General features: G+C 59.6%; 1 protein-coding gene across 9 annotated transcripts in view; it reads right to left on the bottom strand.

Moving 5' to 3' along the window:
• Positions 1 to 21099, bottom strand: part of ABLIM2 (actin binding LIM protein family member 2) — an 84824-nt gene that overhangs the window by 16153 nt on the left and 47572 nt on the right. For 5 of the 9 annotated variants that reach the window (XM_039232101.1, XM_039232099.1, XM_039232102.1 and 2 more), the window contains 3 exons: positions 16017 to 16069; positions 15198 to 15336; positions 4536 to 4597 (listed from right to left, as the gene is read on the bottom strand). In XM_039232101.1, the coding sequence (XP_039088032.1) occupies positions 4536 to 4597; positions 15198 to 15336; positions 16017 to 16069 (254 nt within the window). The remainder of the gene's footprint in view (positions 1 to 4535; positions 4598 to 15197; positions 15337 to 16016; positions 16070 to 21099) is intronic. The other 4 variants (XM_039232097.1, XM_039232103.1, XR_005528430.1 and 1 more) reach the window with 2 other exon arrangements.

Below are 21099 nucleotides of genomic sequence, written 5' to 3'. Positions count from 1 at the left end.
CAGGTGAGCCCGCGAGTGGGGGCCTGGAGCCAGTCTCTCCTGAAATATTTGGTGTTTTCTTCACCGCAAATTAATCTGGATTTTAAAAGATACATCAGATGCATCAGGGGCGCCTGGATGGCTTGGTCAGTTGAGTCTCTAACTTGATTTCAACTCGGGTCATGATTTCACGGTTCATGGGTTCGAGCCCTGTGTCAGGCTCTGTGCTGACAGAGCGGAGCCTGCTTGGGATTTTCTCCCTCTCTGCCCCTCCCCTGCTGGCGCCTTCTCAATAATCAAAAACCTCTAGGATCAGTCACTATCTTTAAAAAAAGACACTTTGATTATTGAGTTGTTTGGCAAGTGCCTCGCTGGCCTCGCCTCATCTCACCCTGGGGACCCTGAGCCAGGTGCCTTCACCGCCACTGCCTTTAACGACCGTCACAGAATAATTCTCCTTAGGGGTTTTCAAGAGCAATTTCTGAGACATTTTCTCAGGATACGAGAAGCACCTCCAGGGGCGCCTGTCTGGCCGGGGGGGGAGCGGGGGAGGGGGGCGGGGCACCTCTTCCTGCGTAACCGAGGCAAACCCGTGTCCATCTGCCTTCGCCCCTCTGGCCTGTGAGGCGGAAGACAAATGCCTCCCCCTAGTGCCCGCTGTCCCGCATCACGGGCCGCCGCCGCCGCCCTGGGCAAGGGGAGACCCCTTTCCCAGCTGGCTTCCTCTGGTCGGCCAGGCTCTGAGACAAGACAGAGTCTCCCAGGAGAGACGGGAAGGCATCTTCCGCGGGGGGGGGGGGGGGGGGGGGGGGGGGAGCCTGGGTCCGTCCAGAGTGGGGGAGGGGCAGTCTCCCCGTGGTCCTCCAAGTGCCTGAGGTCTTCAAGCCCTCCCTGGTGCCAGGGACCTTGTGGCTACTCCTCAATAGGTGGGGTGGCCAGGGGAGCCCCGGGAACCCAGCGCCAACAGGCACCTCCCTGGCCGATTCCCCTACAGCCCTCCGCTGAGGCCCCAGGGAATTTAAAAGCAACAAATTATTAACCTCTCCCATTGGCGGGTGTTTCCTGCCGGCCAGCTGCCCTACAGATGACAGAGTCTACAACCTTTGCTGCGAGCCTAGGAGATGGGGGTCATCACACTCATGTAACGGGCAAGGCTCAGAGAGGTTCAGCAAGGAGCCCGAGATCCTACAGCAAATACACAGAACTAGAAACATCGTAACTCGTGTCTTTGCTTCTCAAAACCTGACACCGGAAGTGTTAGCGGTAGGACCGGAATGGCGGCTGTTCGGTGGCCATTGTTATTTTCTTGCTAAAACTCATGTTGCAATGAGCCACTAGAGTCAGCACCCCCGTGTGGGGGTAAGAAAGTAAGAAGGGTAGGGGGCTTGGCTTAACAACGATTCCTCGCGTGGGAACCATGCCACGGAGCTTAGGTAGACGGCTTCGCCTGTTTTAACGGTCATTGGTCCTCGCGTGACCTTAAGGGGGAAGGGTAATGCTTTCAGACCAGGAAGGAGAGCCTCAGGACCTGTAAGTGGCTCGCCCAAGGACACACCCGTTGCTGGTGGCAGAGCCGGGAGCTAACTGGGGGCTGTGACTACCGCACGTGAGCTTTCCAGTGTCACAGCTGGAAAACACGATACCTCTTCGTTAAGGTTTTCCCGGTACACAAACATTTGTGCAAATGCTTGATGGACACGTGAACGCCTGATTCCAAGGATACAGACTTTCCTCCATGTATCTATCAGAGGGGCTTGCCGTTTGCGCTATTCAATTGCACCATGCACTTTTCACTCTTTTTCTGTTTAACAGATTCACACGTCTGATTTCAAAAGCCATGTTCAAAGTGCCTACTACCGCCTTGTGTTATTTATCAAGGTCTCCGGTACTGCCACGGAGCTTGCTGCATTTAAGTGTACGAAGGCAATACCTGTGTGATAATGTGGGTCCTCACACACTAGCGCCCCCTCTTCACGTTATGATTACAATCCGACAGCCTCTGCCTTCTAGTCGGAGAATTCAGTCTGTTCATATTTGCCTTCGGGTGGCAGTGGTAGTTCTCCTAATAACAGACCAGGTGGCACATTGGGATTTACCCGCCACGTCCACAGGGCTGTCCACAGTGAGTGGCTATTGCCCTATTTATTCCACAGAAATGAGCCAAGTAAGGCTCTGTGACAGGCTGGTTATCAGGATATTTTATTGAGCTCTGGGACACTTGTGGTGACAGCCCCTTGTGACCAGTCCTTCTCAAAGCAAGAACTAGAAACCTCTGTCTCCCCCCGATGGACTTGATTTCCTTCTTTCCATCAGACAATGAGAACCAGATGGCCACTCCTGTTTGCCTCTTTGCCCTGGCTACTAGGAAGCTCAGTGCTAAGTTTTAATAGTTTTTTATTACAGCAGGCTCTTCTGTTTCTTATATAATTCTGGTATATAATTTCTTTTATGCTTTCCTCCTCGGCTCCTTTGTGATTGGTGGTCATGGGTTTTTGGTCTGAGTGCTCCTGTGTCTTTTTCATTCAGGCCACCTAGAATCTTTTCTGGAAGTAGAGGCACACCAGAAACACCCTGACAAGTGGCCCGTGAGCACTGCGGGCCACAGACAGTGGTGGGTGACCACATCCAGGTGTCGAGCACGGCTGTCCAGTAAAAGCCTGCTCATTAGAAAGCTCAATGATCTGGCCTTCCCGCTGAGAAACAGGCACAAAATTACATTATGTAAAAGTCTTAAAAAGACCATTTAAAAAGGAAAAAAAAAACAGGAAGAAACTTCATAGGGAAAAAGAATCCCAAAGCAAAGTCACCGACCTCCCACGTAAGCAAGGTAAAAAGCTGAAAGTCTTCCCACGATGCCTAATTCTATCTTTGTCACTGCCACCCCCGCCCCCCACATCTGCAGGATGCACAGGCTTCCCGCCCTCGAGGCCAGCGGGGGAAACGTCCACAGAGGGCTCAGCTCTAGATCCTGTAAGGCTCGGGCCTCTGCTCTCACTGGCTGTGGGAGAGGGAGGGAGCACTGCCTCCGTGCGGGGGCGTCGGGATCAGCTGTTCCCAGCTCTCCCGGGGTGGGCGTGGGTGTGTGGAGAGCACAGCCTTCTCTGCAGATGCCGGGGACATCGGTCCGAGTCAGTCCGGCTCAAACCAAGGAGGGCATCTCCCCAGAGGACGTAGCGCCCAGGCGCCAATGATGCGAGACCAGAAGTGCAGAGAGTTCCTCTCCTGATGAGGGCAAGTCCCAGGATGTGGGGGGATGGTCCAGGCTGGGACCACTGCCCTCCTGGGCCCCTGGTCACAGGGCAGCTGTCCCAGGTGTGCAGAGAACATTCTGGGATGCCGCCCACCCCTCAGGACTGCTAACCCCGAGCCTGAGGATTTAGACCTCCTGGTGCTGCGGGGGTCCAATCCTTAGAAGGAAGTTCAGAGAGGCATGCCGCATGCGTGGCCCGGCGCTGGCCCGTTGCAGAACAGGGGTGCAGTTAGTGGGAAGAGGGGGTTCACTAGAGTCGAACCATGCAGAGGGGCCGGGGCCCAGGACAGACGCAGCAGCGGGTGGGGCAGAGCCCGAGGAAGACAAAGGAGGCCGAGGAAACGCCCATGGGGTCCCTATTCTTGGATGTGTCCCTGGGAGCCCAGATGTGAGGTGGCCCCGGGGGGGCCAGAGGAGGCCGTCCCCAACGTTATACGCTGACTGCCATGCCCACGACAGGGCACCACCGGGGCTCGGCTTCCCAGCGGCTTCTCTGCGGAATAACTTGCCTTGGTTTTAGACAAACGTCCTCAGACAGAGGAGAGGCAGCCTGACCGCGGGTCTCCTGGGGCTGCGGGGGGGCTGGGTGCCATCACACCTGCCCCACCCAGGGGGCCGCACTGGGCACTAGTGAAGCCATAGGAACAGAGACAAAATGAGCCCAGACCTTCCGTGGGGACAAGACAGGTGCCAGACTATCTGGGCTCACGTTCCCACGTCCCAGGTTTGGGAAAACCGGACGAGGAAATCAAACCAGCCTTTAGCTGGGGGGGGGGGGGGGGGGGGGGGGGGGGGAGGGGCAGCCAGAGAAAGCGGAGGACACGCTGTGGGATCTGGTAATCAGCACAGGTGCAAGCGGTGACGCTTGCGATAACGGTGATGCTACTGGTCACAGATGTTAACGACACCACTAGTGGTGACGGTCGTGAGGGTAGACACCCCAGGAAGGAGGTCCTTGACTCACGTCACCATGAACTAGTTGATTCTATAAGATTCCTAATTAGCTCTGGGTCACAGAAGGACGTGGGCCAGGAGGGGCCTCAGAGGATCTGAATGCTCCGGGTGGCCCCCATCCCCCCTGTCCTCACACTGAGGTCTCCTTGGGAGCCGGGGACTGGGTTTAGAGGGAGGGGAGGGTGTCCCAGTTCTGGTCTGGCCCTGGTCTGTAGAAGCAGCAGCACGGCCCCCACCGGGGGGGGCAGCAGGCAAGAGGCGGTGGGTGGGAGGGGTCCCCGGGCCCCACAGGCGCTCAGGCTCACGCAGGCGATGGTTAGTACAGGGAGCCAGAGAGGGGTCGAGTACCTACCCGGTGGTCCAAGCCATTCTTCCCGTGTCCTGGGAGAGGGTCAGATTTGGAATAGGGGAATCCTGAAACAGACACAGCACAGCTCTGTCACGCACGCACTCGGGCCCGGCCAGGCAGGGGAGGAAGGGCTAGTGACACACAGAGAGGGCCCTGAAGATCGCGCCCCGCCTCGGTCAGGACCTCTGTCTCCAGGGCGCTGACTGAGGAGGAAGCCGGCAAGGGTGTGACGTCCCCGAGCCCGCCTGTGGCACCAGGAACACCCCGGGGCCCGGCCCTGGTCCCGGTGGGCCCCTGTGTTCTCTGACAGCCTCGGGCCTGGGCACCATCGGTCACCCAGGCCGAGCCGGGGGCAGAGTCAGGACCCCTGCAGGGGAAGGGCTGTGCCCGCCTCTCCCAGTTCCAGCCCTGCAGCACGTATCTGGGCAGAGCAGCGCGCAGGCTCTCTGCAGCATCTTCTGGCTGAGAGGGGAGCGTGGGGTGCGTCCTGGAGGCGAGGACAAGGGCCAGAGCCTGGCCACCCCCACTCTAGGGAAAAGCACCTTTAGGAGGCTTGTCCCTGGTCCTTGGGGGCCCTTAGAGCTCAGGGACCACATCTGCTTATTCAGGGGTCCTGGCTCCCAGCACCGGGCCGGCACCCCGCTGCCCAGGCACCAGCGCCCACCCTGGAGTCGCCAGGCCACTCGTCAGAGTGCGTCTCTAGGGTTCACGAGGCCGTATGTGTGCGCGCGCGCGCACGTGTGTGAGTGTGTGTGGGCGCGTGCGCACAGGACCAAGGGCGGAGGACTGAGCCTCCAGAGGTGAGCTGGGGGCCGTGCCCAGAACTGTCCACCCACCCACCCCAGGGCCGCCCTGCTTCTGACCAAAGGATGCTTATCCAGGCGCGCTGGTCTCTGGGAGCCCTCACACGTCTGCGTGGGTCCCTGCGCACACAGGCAAGCCTGCAGCCTGCGCCTTGGCTGGGAACCTATCCTGGGGACTCGGTTGCTCCCAGGAGGCCTGTGGGAAGGCCCTGGACGTGGGTCAGAAAGGGCCTTCAGCCACATGGAGGGCAGGGTGCTCCAACTTCTTTTAGCAAAGGCGCCCTCTTGCCACGGAGATTTTACATGAACTCTGACGTACAAAACGGGGGGGGAAGGGGAGACAAACTGGGGCGAGGGGCGAGTGGCCAGCCACAGTCGCTTCCCCATTCCTCCCGGCAGCTCCCAAGCCTCCTCCAGGTCAACGACTAGTTTCCCTTTCCACAGAAGGCGAATCGAGGCTCAGAGACGGGGTTGGGGCGCTACCCGAGGGCACTCAGCCTCGCAATGCAAGATGGGGTCCCTCCTAATTTACACAGAGCCAGGCACATTCGGGGGTGTGAGGCTGCGGGGTCAAAGATCGGGGGGACCCTCCACTGAGACATGGGAGCCCCCTCTCAGCCAAAGAGGCTGGTGCAAAGTTCTCAAGGTGGGGTCCCCGACTAGCAGCATCAGCCTCACCCAGAACTGGTTACACAAGCAAATTCTCAGGCCCCACCCCCGACCTACGGCATCAGAATCCCGGGGCTGGGGTCCAGCCAGCTGTGTTTTCACAAGCCGTCCGGGACGTTCTGATGGACACTATGGTTTGGGAAGCACGTCCCGTGCTCAGATGTCATGCGCCACTCTGTCTTACCACTTCTCACGCAGCACCCCTCCTCCACGGAGGCCACCTTGTTCTTTTTCATGACACCTGTCACAGGTATTTATTCCACCTACCTTGAGCGTCCATAGCAGATAACCTTAGAAATTTTGCTTCAACCATCAAACAGGATTTTGGAAACTCATGAAAAGAATAGCCCATTTTTCCTATTCCAAGGGGCTTTCCATTCGGAAGTTCCAAGTCTTTTCATCATTTCTTTTCTGCTTGGACGCTTTCCTCCTGTAATTCTTTAAAGAACGTCTGCTAGTGAAAAGTTCTTAGTTTGGCTTCGAGAATTTCTTCATTTCCCACTCATTCCCGAAGGATATGCTCCCCCAGTATGGAATTCACGTTCACAGCAACTGTCTTTCAGCCCCTGTGGTTTCTGATGAGAAACGAACTGCCTCTAGACAGGCGTTTCCCTGTCTGCCTTCTGTCTTGGCTGCTTTCAGGATTTTCGACCCTCTGTCTTTAGATTTCAGAAATTCAGTTATGATGGGCTCTGGAGTGAATTACTTTGGATTTATCCTATTTGGGGTTCAGACAGTTTCTGGAACTTGCAGGTTTATGTCTTTTGCCACATTTGGTAAGAGTTCAGCCATATCTTTGAATTTTCAAACCCACTCTCTTCTCTCTGGGACTCCAATGCGACAAATATTGCCCCGCAGGTCTCCAAGGCTCCATTCATTTATCTTCCACTGTGTTCTCTCTGTTGTTCAGCCTGGGTGCCTTCTGCTGCCCCATCTACAGGACCACTGACTTTCCTCTGTCATATTCTGCTATTCGGTTATTGCATCCATCTGGTGGTTTTTAAATTTTGATTTATTTTTCATTTCTAGAATTTCCATTGGACTCTTTTTAAAAAATTTTTGGTTGTTTCCCGAGTATCTGTACTTGCTTCTTGGAGTGCTTTTCTGATGGCTGGCCCTGAAAATCCTTGTCTGTGAGCCCCAACATCCAGTTCTTTTTTTAAATATTTATTTATTTGTGTGTGTGAGTGAGAGAGAGAGAGAGCAAGCAGGAAGGTGCAGAGAGATCGGGGGACAGAGGATCCAAAGCAGGCTCTGTGCTGACAGCGGAAAGGCCAACACAGGGCTCAGCCTTGCGAACCACGAGGTCGTGACATGAGGCGAAGTCAGATGCTCAACCGACGGAGCCCCCAGTCGCCCCGACATCCAGTTCTTGGTGTCATATTTGCTGCCTGTTTTCACCCAAACTGTCATCTTCATGGCTCTTGGAGTGGAGTGCCGTTCCCTGTTGTCTCCCAGACGTCTGGGGCATCGCATCGGAGGACGCCGGGTCCTGGGAAAGCCTCCTGCAGAGGCCGCTGCCTCTCTGCTCGGGTTTGGCAGATGGGCTAATTGCAACGGGCTGTGCTTTTGAGGAAAAGCTAGCTTTCGGAACATCTGTCCAAGTGCTCTTCTGGTCTGCGAGGCCAGCCGGTGCCAGCACTGCCTGTGTTTCCCTGGTTGCTCTGTGCCCCAAGGTGGCCGTGGGAGATGCCAGCCACTGTGAGGAGGGCTTCCCAGGTCCACCCTCCAGGCCGCCAGGAGCCCTGCACATCTGCGGGTATGGCCAGGAGAGCACTTGGCGCCACTGCATGGGAGGCGGGAGACGTGGGCCCTGTATTTGCCCTCCAGTCCCAGGATCCCTGGCCAGCCCACCTCCTTCTTCCCACCACTGGGAGTTCTGTGATCTGTCTGCTGTATTGCTTCGGAGGGTGGGGCTGGGGGCGAGCAGGAGCCGTAGAGGCTGCCATGTGGACCCTGGGGAGTCTCACCCCCAGGCTGCCATGTGGACGCGTCAAACTCGGCCTCTCTGGGGCTGGGACCAGCCGTCAGTAGACTTTAGAGGTCCCAGTGACCCCGTGTGCAGCCAGGGTTGAGAGTCACCAGTTTAAAAAGTCCCCTCACACCTTCAGAGACGTCACCTGACCCTCATAAGCCTACACATTACATACAACCCCCTTTTATAGGTGAGGAAGCTGAGGAACAGTGAGAATAAATGACCCCTATGAGGTCAAGGTCTGCTGGCAGAGATGCCAAGGCCAGAGCCTAGGACCTGCGGCTTCAGGAACCAGTGACCCCACCTGCTCCAGCAGCCTCGCCAGGTGTGGGTTTAGCAGTTGGAGGGGGGGTCTCTTAGGCACGTGCGTGTCAGAAGGCACTGGGTGGCCATAAGAGTACGTGCCGTGTGTATTTGAAAGAAGGCAGGTCTGCTGTCCCCGGGACGAGGCGCCAGCTGGGTGATTGTGAGTCTCATCAGCCCTGTAGGTGCTGGACACCCTCCGGTCCCCAAGTCCTCGCCAGATGGGCTCCCCTGCCACCTCCTCTCGGAAGCCCACCTGTGGCAGCCTTTCCCTTGGCCTCCTGCGGGGACCGCTCTCAGGGCCCCGAGCAGAGTCTCCTGGCTTCTGAGAGGTCAGAGTGTCTGCAAGGAGAGGCCCCTCAGGGGATGTGGCTGCTCCGGATGCAGCTGGAAAGGCTGCCACAGCCCCGGGGCGTCTCCACCACAGCCCATCAGCCAGGTGCTTCTCGGAGCAGATCTGCGTCAGCTTTGCCAGAACCACGGTGGCTTTCCACGGACATGTGGCTCCGTGACCTTGCGGCTGCGTGACCCCGCACAGGTCTGCGTCCGGGACGGGGCTGGAACTGCCCTCAGCCCCGAGCGACCGTGAACAGGAGGCCCAAGCTCCAGGCCTCAGATGCCAGCGAGAGGGGGCCTTTGGACTTGACCGAGCTCTGCCCGAGGCTCAGGTCACAGGATGCGGGACCCCAAAGCCCAGGTGCCTCCGACCAGGAAGCCTGGGTCATCCCCATTTCTATAGACAAGGCCATTTTAAAAGCAGACAAGTTCGTTTTTGTGCCCAAAGTCACAAGGCGAGTGACAAGCTGGGACTCACGTCCGAGCGGACCAGCATCCGGATCTAGCACTCCCTGCCGGCTCGTCCTCTGATCTCGGGGACGCTGCTGCTGCCTGTGTCCGCGGCAGCCACTGTCCTTCCCCTCCCCCGCCCCCACCAGGAGCAGTCCCGTGTCCCAGGAAGAGGGGACAGCGTAGCCCGGGAGGCCCCGTGCCCAGCACTGGCGAGCACCGAGAAGCTGATACATGTGAGGGAGGGAGGCACGGGGACATCCCCACGGGACCCGCGCCCCAGGAACTAACCATCCCCGGGGGAGAAAGCACACAGAGGGTCCTTGATAAAGTGCTCCCGGCCTCGGATGGGGGAGGGGAGACAGCTTCCAGCTGGGTGGGGGTGTTTCAACGCCCTAAGGCAGATCAGGAGGGGGACAAAGGACGCCCTGAGACATGTGACCTGAGACATGGGCTCCCCTCCATGAACCCCACTCTGCCTTCAGCTCCCGCCCCTGCCCCCCAGTCAGAGGCCACACCCGTCTGGTCCCAAAGGGCAAGGCCGCTAGTGAGCAGCTACAAGGCAATTTGCTAAAAGCAGAGTCCCCAGCCAACTCGCATCCAGCTCTGCCCAAGGGTGCCCCACTCTCGCAGCCAGGGGTGGTCTCTCCCAATCAGGGGCCCACAGTGTTTTCTGGGTCGAGTTCCCCTCCGTGACATCTGGAGTGTCCACTGCTCTTTCTGGGGACTGGACACGAGCAGAGAAAGACAGCGGTCTGTCCATGCAGCCGGAGGCCAGGGTCTTCTCCAAAGAGCCGGCTGGCCACGCCCTCCCCAGCAGCCTCTGCACACCAGGGTGGCCGCTCGCCGCCCCCGGGCCTCCCCGGACCCCTCCCCAGCCCTGGTGCCCTCCGGCCCCGGCGGCTCCTCTGGGTCTCCCTCTGCCCTGACACGGCGCCCTGCCCCCCCACCCACTCTTTCTCTCCCCTTTGCCCAGCATTCAGCAGAGATGGGAAAGAGGAGGAGGACCCGGAGGGACGCACAGAATCACAGTGTATCTGGGCCTCAGACTCTCTGGAGAACACACCGCAATCTCTGGAACATGGGTGGATCAGGCACATGCCTGCGGCAGGTCCTGGCTCTCAGGCTACCCACCCGCATCTGGGCGCCAAGGACCCTCGGACACGCTGCTACCAGCCCCCACCTCTCTGGAGCCCCCGGCCCATCCGCCCGCCTCCGGGCAGCTCAGCCTGGAAGTTCAGGCTTCCGGCTCAACGGGGCTCCCCTCGTTCTTCCCTGCTCTCCGAACAACTGCTGAGCCAAAGCGGCCCCGCGTCATTCCAGATTCTGTCCCCCGCCACGTACATCCTTAACTGCTCGCACATGGCCCTGCCATTCAGACCGCTCCAGGGGCTCCCCCATGCTTGTGCGGACACCCCGATCCCTCGTTTCCTGGTCTGGCAGCCTCCATTCTGTCCTCTGCAAAGCTGCCCGTCTGTTCTGGTTTTAGACACACAGAACGGAGCGCCTGGTCCCCGGCTCACAGCCCTACACCGCCGGCCCATCCCCAGCAGACAGAAGCTTCCCGGATCACACCCAGACCAGCTCGGTCCTGGCCCGTCCCTGCCCTGCCCCTCCCCTGGCCTCCTGCTTCCCGAAGGGCCACCCTGCTGCTCACCTCCGCACGTTTGTACACGCTGTGCGTGACGCTTAGAACACCCCCGGGGACACCTCCCCCCAGCGCCCCCCTGGACCCTCTCTCCTAGGATATTCCCCCAGGATGCTCCCCCGGGAAGCCCCCCATGACACCTTCCCCATAGGAACCTGCCCCTAGGACCCCCGCCCAGGACACCCTCCCAGACGCTGCCCCCCAACCTGGATGACGGCAATGGCTTCATAAAGTCTTCGGTGCCCCCACTCGGGCCTGATGAGGTCGGGCTCTGCTGGGAATCTCCAGGACCACATCTCCATTTGGACATCGTCCCTGGGTGACCAAGCGCCCCACGACCCAGCACATGCAGCCCTCACCCCTACCGCATGGGCCCCCTTAGCACCCACAAACCGGCCGGGCTTCCTCCAAGTGTCCCCTTGGTTCGAGCCCGTACCCCCGCGAGTCTCGCTCAGATATGGACCCCCTTCCCCGGCCGCTGTGTTGAAAAGTGCCCCCAGAACCTCCTGGCCTCCTTATCTGCACGGCGTTGATGGAACTTAGCCTCTAACTCTGTTCCCGTCTGAGTCCCCACCCCAGGAACAGGTGGGCTCCTCAGGGCCAGGGTGTCACCTCTTTGAGCCTCTGCTCTAGCCCCCCCCCCACATCCCCCCACCACCTACAGCGGTGCCCGAATATCCAAGGTGCTCAGCGAGGATCTGCTGAAGGTCGGGTGGGTCACGCCCTCCCCCTGGGCCTGGTCTGGCCTGTCTCGAATGAGGAAGCGGCACTGATGTCATTCTTCAGTCCTGAGGTCTGTGGATCCCACCCCCGGGGGCCGCGGGGCACAGGTAAAGCAGGTACTCTCGTGAGATGGGCAGACGGCACATCGGGGTGTCTCTTTCAGTCATGGACTAGGAAACGAGGGAGCAATTCTTGCCACCCTGAAACTCCAGAGGAGTGACGGGGGGACAGGAGAAAAGGGCACTTCTGACCCAGCCTCAAGCTCGTGGAAAGCTGGAGCAGAGCCCTGTCTCCTAACCCCCATGCCCAGTGGGCACTGGGAGGGGCCCAGGGAAGTGGTCCCAGGCCGGGACCCCCCACAGTGGCGGGTGGCAGGCAGACCATCACGTCCCATCAGACACGGGACTCCACAGGGAGGGACACACAGAAGGGGACACAAAAACTAAAGCCACAGGGACCACCATCTGTGCTGCCTCAGTTTCCAAAGCAGAGCTTTTCCCACCAGACCCTTTCCTCCATTCCTCACGTGTGCTGGGGACTCAGGAAGGGCCTGTTCCTTCAGAAGCGCTGGGCTCTTTCTAGGCGTCCCTGAGTCCTCTGGGCGGGGTCTCTGGGCGGCTGGGGTTTTGTCTTATGCCGATGTACCCCTGACCACCCAGAGGGGGTTGTGGGGGACCTCAAAGGAGAAGGCAGGGCCTGAGGGGCTAGTATCATGGGGCCCAGAGCAGGCAGCAGGCCTGTCTGCAGGGTCCAGGCTGGGGAAGGGGGCTCGCGTCACCTCGTGTTCTTCTGGGGACAGTGAGTCTCATCCTGTAAGGCTCAGGACCCTCTGCTTATAAGAGACATTCAATGCCACCCCTTCCCTGTGCACAAGCCAGGTTCATTGCTGCCATGGCACACCATACACGCGGTCCAGACAGGACCCTGGGTGCAGGATAAAGGAAAACAAAAGCAATCTCTAATAAAATACGCATTTCCCTGAGACCCCCTTCAGAGGGGGCGACGGTGCGAGCAGAGAGCCGCTGTCACGAAGGAGAGGGTCCCACTGCTGTCCCTGCTGCTCACTCTCCGCCTTCCCTGCACCACACTCCCCTCTGCCTCTCCGCTGCCTAGCACCGTGCCCAGCACATGGTAGGTGCTCAATATATGTTCAGTGGAGGGATGGATGTAGCACTGAATGAAGAGCTCAGCCCAAGGTGAGATGTGCTGATGGTGTCATGGGTGGGATGAGCTGGGGCCCCTCCCCATTAGCCCTCAGAGGCTCCGGGCGGGCAGTGGCAGGAGACACGTGTGTGCTTGCTCCCGCTGGCGTCCCCGCCTCTCTCAGCGCCTTGCGTGCTTCTCGGGGGCAGGGGCCACTCTTGTCTTCTCGGTCCCCCCTTGGCGCCCCACACAGCGTCTGGCACAGAGTGGGTGCTCAATAAATACCCGTTGAATTTAATGCATCTCAATTCAACAAACATTTATTGAGCGCCCGCTGTGTTGAGTGTCACACTCTTACCTTCCTTGGGCGCGCTACACATGGGTGTCCCTGGGATGCGGCTGGGCGTGCCTTGCCGTGTGCAAATGCTCTGCTCGAGAACGGTCGTCTCCCAGTGGGACTGGTGTCATGGACTCCCGTTGGGAGCTGCTTGGGGAGGGTCCACGGAGCCCCTCGGGGTATGAGTGCTGCCCACCCCCCACCCCCCAATGTCGCAATCGGCCGGCAGCTAGCAAGGCACGCTCGATGTCAGCACGGCCGCAGCCTGGGTCCGTGCACATCGGAAAACAAGGCAACGGCCCCAGGACCAAAGCGAGAGCACACGGGACAGCACAGTGGGCTTCCCGCTCAGAGGAGCCGCCATCGGGACGCCGTACAAAGTGGAGGAAAGACAGAACCATCGAGTCATCAGAAGCAAGCAAAGGGGAAGGACACACACACACACGCACACACACAGTTATCTGCGCTTTGGAGGCACCTCCCCGGTTGGATGGGGGACTCTGCAAGGCGAGGTGGGTCCCACAGGCTGGGTGGGCCCAGTCGAGAAGCACCAGCACCCCCACCCCAGCCTGTGGTCGCCTGCGGCCCAGAGGTTGATGGGGAGGGAAGAGTGGGGGCGGGGCTGAAACAAGACCTTGCAGGTGTGCGACTGGCCCATCAAATCCGTGCGCGCAGCCGCGGGCCGCGCGGGGTCCTCCTCCCCTGGGAACCGGGGCGTCTGGTGCCAGCAGGTGCAGGGGGGACGCACGGCCACGCGGCAGGTCAGTGGCACAGGGACGTCCCCACCGGCAGTCCCTCGGTCTCCTGCCTCGGCTTCTCCCTGCCTGGTGCCCCTCCCCCCGTGGGCTGCAGGCATAAGTGGGGACCCTGGGCCAGCGGGAGGCGGGGGGCCGCGCACCGCCCAGCAAGCAGAGGGCGGGGGGCTGTAAGGGCCACCCTGACGTCCCCAGGCACTGGCTTCCGGAGAGCTGCTGGGCTTTGTTGGGGCCGCCACGACCCCGGGCACGAGAGGGCGGCTGGGACGCCATGCAGCTCGTGCACCCCCTTCCAGAACAACTGCCGTTAGGAACAAGGAGACACAAAGCAGAGCTGAGGCCCGGGGTGCCGGGTACCCGGGCACAGAAAAGGGCTGGGGGCGGGACTGTGATGGGCCCTGCACGCCGCCTGCGGGCGGGACAGCGGCCGGGAGGAACATGCCGCCGCGGTGACGTTCAGCCTGTGGCCGGCCCAGAGACCCCCACATTCAGAGGGCTGCACCCAGGCAGGGCCGAAGGTGCGGGGGGTTCACGGGCATCCACTTACAAGGCTCACCCACAAAACAGCGTGCCTGTGCTGTGCTCGGCACCCTCGCACCCTCGCCAACGCCAATGCCCACCGTCTTCACCCCTGCTCCTCCCCCAGGACGCTTCCGCCTGTCAGCCCCGTTATGGTTCAGTCATGAGGATGAGGATGATGATGAGTCTGTTTACTGAGCACCTACTATGCGCCAGGCAGGGCACTGGCTGCATGCACATGTCCTCTCCTCTGCTCCCTCCCGACCCGGCCAGACAGACAGGTGGAGCAGAGGCCCAGCGATGATGGAGCGGCCGGCCAGCATCCGCTCTGGTCTCTGCCTTCTCAGGCCCGTATCCATCCTCTGCTTCTGCGCTATGCCTCACACTTGCCCACAGGACCCCTCCCACAGCCCCGCGGGGGCTCAGAGACGTCCAGGCCTTGCGGTGCATCCGCCCGTGGCTGGCTGGGGGGGTTCCCCTGGAACTCACAGCCTCTAGAACACACCATGTGGAGCCTTGCCCTACATCTGCAAACTAATCCTAATCCAGCCCTCATGACTCCCAGAGCCAGACAGGTGTCGTCTGGACCCCCTGCGGACGGGACACTCCCCACCGCCCGCATCCCGGCTCAGGCAGCACCGGGGGGCAGTGCCCGGTCATTGACTCCCAGTCTGGACTCCCTGCCTGGACCATGCTCACGTCTGCTCTGGAGGGAAACGGGCCCTCAGCTTCCAGCCTCGCGGCCCAGGATGCCTTCTTTGCAAAAGAGCCCGGGAGCCCCGATTCGGCCGTCCGGGTGCTCGCCAGCTCCGGAATGTTCCGGGAGACACGACGTCAGCGGGAAACTCAAACACAAGAGGGTCCTCACTCCTACCTGGTTTGCTCTTATATTTTTTTTTAATGAGCAAGGCTTGGATCTGGGGACGGGTTCCAGGGTGTGGGGCCCCTTTGCTGCGAAGCCTTCAAGCCACACGTACAGCTCTTTGCTCAGAAGAACCACTCACGTGAGTAAAAGTTGTCCCCTTGCATTGTTTGGAGAGGGTCTCTATCGGTCCCGCTGAGGGACAAGGACTGGCTGTCTAGGTCTGGAGAGTCAGTACTAGTGTCTGTGTCCCCCTTGAGAATCAGCCAGCTGGTTTTCTGCTGAGAGAGAAAACAAGTCACGTGAATTTCGAGGCCATCGGCAATGGCGCCGCCCCATTTTACAGATGAGAAAACAGGTTCTGGGAGGTCGGGGCTTCTCACTGGGCACACCTCTCTCCACACACACCTTCCTCCCTCAACGACAAGCCAAGGGCCCCAGCTCTCCATCCGGGGGAGGGACACTCAGCCCGGGCGCCAAACCCTGCCCGCAGCCTGCTTCCGTCCTGCGGGCCACGGCCGTGCCCGTGACTCCACTCACCGCCTCTGCCTGTTTCGACGGCAGGGGAGCCACACCAGACATGGCACGGCCCCCAGACCCTCAGTATTTACCCTTGGACCCTTCACGGAAAACCTCCGCCAAGGCTGTTCTCCAGCCATCATCCCAGAAGCCCCCAGAACACACATGGACGCGTTTTCCTTCGTTTTGGGACATCTGCTCAGTTACAGAACCATGACCAGGTCACACGGGCGCGTGACAGAGACTTTGGCCGGAGACCAGCAAGTCCCGCGTGTGAGGAGGCGGCGGGGGGGGCGGGGGCTCATAAGTCTGGCCCCTGCGGATTGCGGCCTCGCGGGACCCGGCCGGGAGCGGAATGTAAGCGAGGGGCCCTGGGGTTTCCGCTGGAGAATTCCCAGGACACAGGCTCCCTCTGGGCAAGGCCGCTCCGAGCCAGCATTACCTTCCTGTTCTCCTGCTCGAAAATGCAGTCCTCTCCGTCCGGTCGCCTGGCGGCTGGAAGAGAAGAGCGGGCTGGTCAGGGTAGCGCACCGCCTCCCCGCCGCGGCGCGCCCTCCCCACGTTCGCTCAGAAACAGACGGCGATCGAGACCAGGGCAACACCGCACACGCCTTTTCAGGGCCGGGGCCAGGGCACGCCGGAGGGGGCTCCCGCGGGGACACTGCGGGCAGCCGCATGCGCCCTCACACGCGACAATACTCAAAACCAAGCGCGGTGTGCACAGTGATGAGCTCTTAAAACTCCAGCCCCGCCCCCCTCCCCCCAACAAAGCAGTCAAGCTGTGTTTTCAGATGCGGCCACTTGGCACCTTGAAGAACACATTCTCTATTTTCCTGGTTTAACCTAAATAATAGGAGAATTTGGTCACCCGGCGCCTACCGTGTCCGATGCTGCCAGGAAGGCACTACTGCTCATCCCCATGCAACCCCTTTCACAGATCGGGAGACTGAGGCTCAGAGACACGACGCGCCTTGCTCAAGACCATGGATCGGGGGTGGCAGAGGCTGACATCTGAACCAGGTGGTCTGTCTCCAGAGTCCCCCTCACTTCCTGCCACCCACAGAGCACACGACAGGCAGTGAGCTCTGGCCCTGGAGAAGGTCCTTGAAGAGCCGTAAAGGAGGTCAGGTGTCTGTATCCTCCACTGGTCTTTCATTTTTTTTTCGGTGGGGGTGGGGGCCGACATCATGTCCGAGCACGTCGGACCAAGCAGACCGTACGATGGGATACTGACAGTCCTCAGGATCCCACACGGGCCCTCCCGTGCTGAAACACGGACCCCATGCATGGACGATCAAGGGAAAACCCCGGGGCCCTTCCCCCCCTCCGCGGGGACCGAGGCCACGTAAGGACACGCCGGCGGTGGGGCCCTTACCTGCAGCCCGTGGAGGACTTGGACCTTCTAGCCTTTTGGAGCACCCTGCCTTGTGCACCACCAGGGACAAGACTGACGTCAGGCCCAAGAGCTTGGAGACTGGGGACTGGGCTACAGGACCTTGACAAGATAAGGTCACCACTGAAGAGCGCTCTGGACACGCTGACAGCGTGGTTCTCCCGACGGCTACCTGTTTCTCCTCCTTCCGGGAGAGACAGTGATTTTCCAGCGTGAAGATACACGCCCTGCTCTCTCCACTCCCGGAGGCCAATTTACAGCCAGCTTGCGTAAGTGAGCGGCACCGGATGGGCGGGCAGGCAGGCCGGGGGCGGGGCGGGGGGGGGGGGCGGACACGCGCCCACGGCCAGGGCCCGCTGGTTGCCCGGACAACAGCCGGCGCCGGGCAGCCGAGAGCTGAGGGTCCGCCGTACGTCAGCCATGACTCTGGGCAGCCAGCCGCCGAGCAAGCTCTGGGGACAATCAGGTTGGTGGCTCCCTAGAGCCCTGGGAGCACGGCCATCGCTCAGCCCAGAGAAGGTCTCCGGGGCTGGGTCCACGGGCCCCACATGGACCGCCACGGGGAAGGGGTAATTTGCAAGTGCAAAAATAAACCCCCCAAAAACAAAAACAATCAAACAAAAAAACCCCAAGAGGCTCTTTGGGAAATCCCAGCCCTTGGAGTTCAGGCCACAGGGACCAGAGGCCACCCTGGGTTTGAGGATGTCACACAGCTGTGGGTGACAGGTTGGGTCACACGTTGCCGGCTGTAGAGCGACCTCAGGGTTTGAAAACCAGCCCTACCACTGATGAGGAAGAATCCTGCCAGGAATTAGCAAGTTTCTCTGCAAAGTCTCTGCTAGGTGTGCACAACTTAGCCAGGCTCACAGCAGGGGCTTCCCAAGGCCAAGTGTGCCAGCCGGAGACACACAGGACACGACCCAAGATGTGGGAGCGGGGGAGGAAAATACAGGAATCCAAGGAATCTGGAACTTTGTATTGTTTGTAGCCTGCTTCCTTAACAGCCCTGAGCCTCAGTTTCCTGATCTGTAAAATGGGTCAGTGACACGCACCCCCCCCCCCCAAGTTGCAAGGATCCATGAGATAAAGTATGTGGATGCAGGAACACACTGGAGAGGAATGAAAAATCTGGAATAAACAAGAGGCCAGCTGCGCGGCTGGCAGCAGGCCGTCTCCCAGCGTCGAGGGAAGACAGCCAGGAAGTCAGGCTGCACCCGCCGTAAGGAACCAGGCCGTTCCCTCCGAGCCGGGGATGGCTCTGCCGTGAGGCGCCCTCCTGGGACGGGGGAGGCATCCCCGGGACAGCGGCAGCTGCCTTCCACCTGCCTTCCCTTCCTCTCATCTCAAACCCCCAAAACGAGCTCAAGCTCACCCCAGAGACACACAGAGAAGTGACTGCATCCTGCTTTAGACCGGGGACCACGGGGACAGCGCGCGTACCCTGCGGGGCCCCGTCCCTCCCTGGCCTGCGCGGGAGGACGGAGGGAGCACCTTTCACCGGCGGGGCGGCTGCAGGTGCGGCCTCCTGGGCAGCGGCCTCCACTCGCACGGGCAGCCGAGAGCTCCGCTGGCTCACAAATGGGGCGGCGTCTGGGGGAAATGCCCGTCCCGTGCCTGTGTCTGGACACGCGGCTTCCTGGGAGGCTGGGGGCGCGTGTTCCGTTTCCCTCTGGAATTCATCGTAAGCCCAGCCCAGCCTCGCTCCATCCGGGGGACCTACCGCCGGGAAGCTCCCGCTCTGGGCCTCGCATCAGGGCCCGATGGCGGCGCAGCCTGGAACCCACTCTCTTGGGGGGGGGGGGGGGGGGGGGGGGAGCGGCCGAGGCTGTTGTCGTGCCTGCCGCACCAGGGTCACCGGGCTCCCACCACAGGCGACCGCGGCGCCCTGGTCCCGTCTGCACTCGGTGGCCGCTGCTCCCAGCCTGCCCCGCGGCTGGCCCTGCTCCGCGCCTGGCCCTGACTGCGCAGGAAAGGGCTTTTCTCGGCCTGGCCTGGCCCGGCCCCCACCGTTTCCTATTTTCCATTCACTTCCTTTTGCTTCCTTTCTTCTGTCTTACTTTTTTTTTTTAAGCCATTAAATCTCAACCAAGCAGAGCTGGGACTAATACAAGAACATACTGCTGGGCCCTCAATGCTATACGAGGAGAGCAGAAAGGTCAGGGGGTGGGGGTCAGGGGTCAGCACCGGCTGGGCCACAGAGTGGCCACTTCTCGTCCCCAGTCTTAGTGCCACCGTCGGAGTGGCACCGGGAAAAGCGTGAGCAGTGATGGAGCGTCTGCGCAGAGCAGGGAGACAGTCACGGCAGTGATGGGGCGCAGCCGCCCTTGTCCTCAGCACCAGTGCCCCCCTCCCCGGGGCCAGCAGGCTGGAGCTCGCTTCCCCCCAAACAGGACTGGGTCACGAGCACCAGAAAAGTGGGATGCTAATTACAAATAGCAACAACAAAAACCTGTTATGAGTTGGAAACAGGGAATTGAAAAGTAAATGCACTGATTAAAAACTGTGACTTTTAGGGGCACCTGGGGGCCTCAGTCAGTTAAGTGCCTGACTCTTGGTTTCAGCTCAGGTCATGAACTGGCGGTTCCATGAGTTCAAGCGCCACATCAGGTTCGGTGCAGGCAGCACGGAGTCGGCTTGGGATTCTCTCTCTGCCCTGCTCTCCCTGCCCCTCCCCCCCAACGCTGTCTCTGTCTCTCTCAAAATAAACAAACTAAAAAAAAAAAAACCCTAAAACCTATGACTTTTAAACTGGTTGGATATGTTATCTTACAGTGAGTAGATGGTCCAGTAACTGAACGCCACCACCCAGAGTGTCCTGGCACAGGTGGAGAGTGAAAGAGCGGCTTCTCCGGCCTGAACCTTGCTTCTCTCCCATGAGGGATGAGCATGGTGGGGGGTGCACACACACGCTCACACACTCACAACATATGCACATGCTCAAACGTGCTCATCCATGCATGGCCCCCACACGTGCACACTCACACACATGCTCAAACACATGCATGCTCACACACACTCACATACTCATCCATGCATGCTCAAACACACACACTCACCATGCTCACACCCTCGCAAACTCACGCATGCACACTCATGCAAACATGCATGTTCACACACTTGAAGGCACATGCACTTACACATTCACACACTCACCCATGAATGCACCTCCACATGTGCACACTCACACACACATGCACGTTTATGCAAGCACACCCACTCACCCATGCTCACACATGCTGGAACGCACACGCACACTCACACAGGTACACTCACACTCATCCATGCACGCCCACACACTCATCCATGCATACACACATGCTCGCACACATACGCATGCTCACCCATGCATTCTCTCACACATGCACACAATTATGCACGCTTACACACACTCATCCATGCATGCTCACACATGCTCGAACACACATGCACACACACATGCATGCTTACTCATCCATGCACACCCACACATGCGTGCACACTCATGCAGACATTACGCTCACACACCCTCATCCATGCATGCTGACACACATGCTCACACACACATGCACGCTCACACACACTCATCCATGCATACTCTCACACACACATGCACGCTCACACACGCTCATTCCACGCTCACACATGCTCATCCATGCATGCGCTCACACATATGCACACTCACAACTCGCTCATACATGCATGCTCTCACACATATGCACTCACACACTCTCATCCATGCATACCCACACGTATTTGCACGCGTGTATCTGTGCATGCCCACGAACATATGCACACTCACACGCATATGCGCTCACACACACGCTCATCCATGCATGCTCTCACACATATGCACACTCACACATGCATGCACTCTCACACACGCTCATTCCATGCTCACACATGCTCATCCATGCATGCGCTCACACATATGCACACTCACAACTCGCTCATACATGCATGCTCTCACACACATGCACTCACACACTCTCATCCATGCATACCCACACGTATTTGCACACTCACACACGCACACTTGCACGCGTGTCTCTGTGCATGCCCACGCACATATGCACACTCACACGCACATGCGCTCACACACACGCTCATCCATGCATGCTCTCACACATATGCACACTCACACATGCATGCACTC

This window comes from Hyaena hyaena, unplaced genomic scaffold (assembly GCF_003009895.1).
Source record: "Hyaena hyaena isolate Hyena2069 unplaced genomic scaffold, ASM300989v1 scaffold_63, whole genome shotgun sequence".
NCBI lineage: Eukaryota > Metazoa > Chordata > Mammalia > Carnivora > Hyaenidae > Hyaena > Hyaena hyaena.
This window is presented reverse-complemented; position numbering and strand designations above follow the sequence as displayed.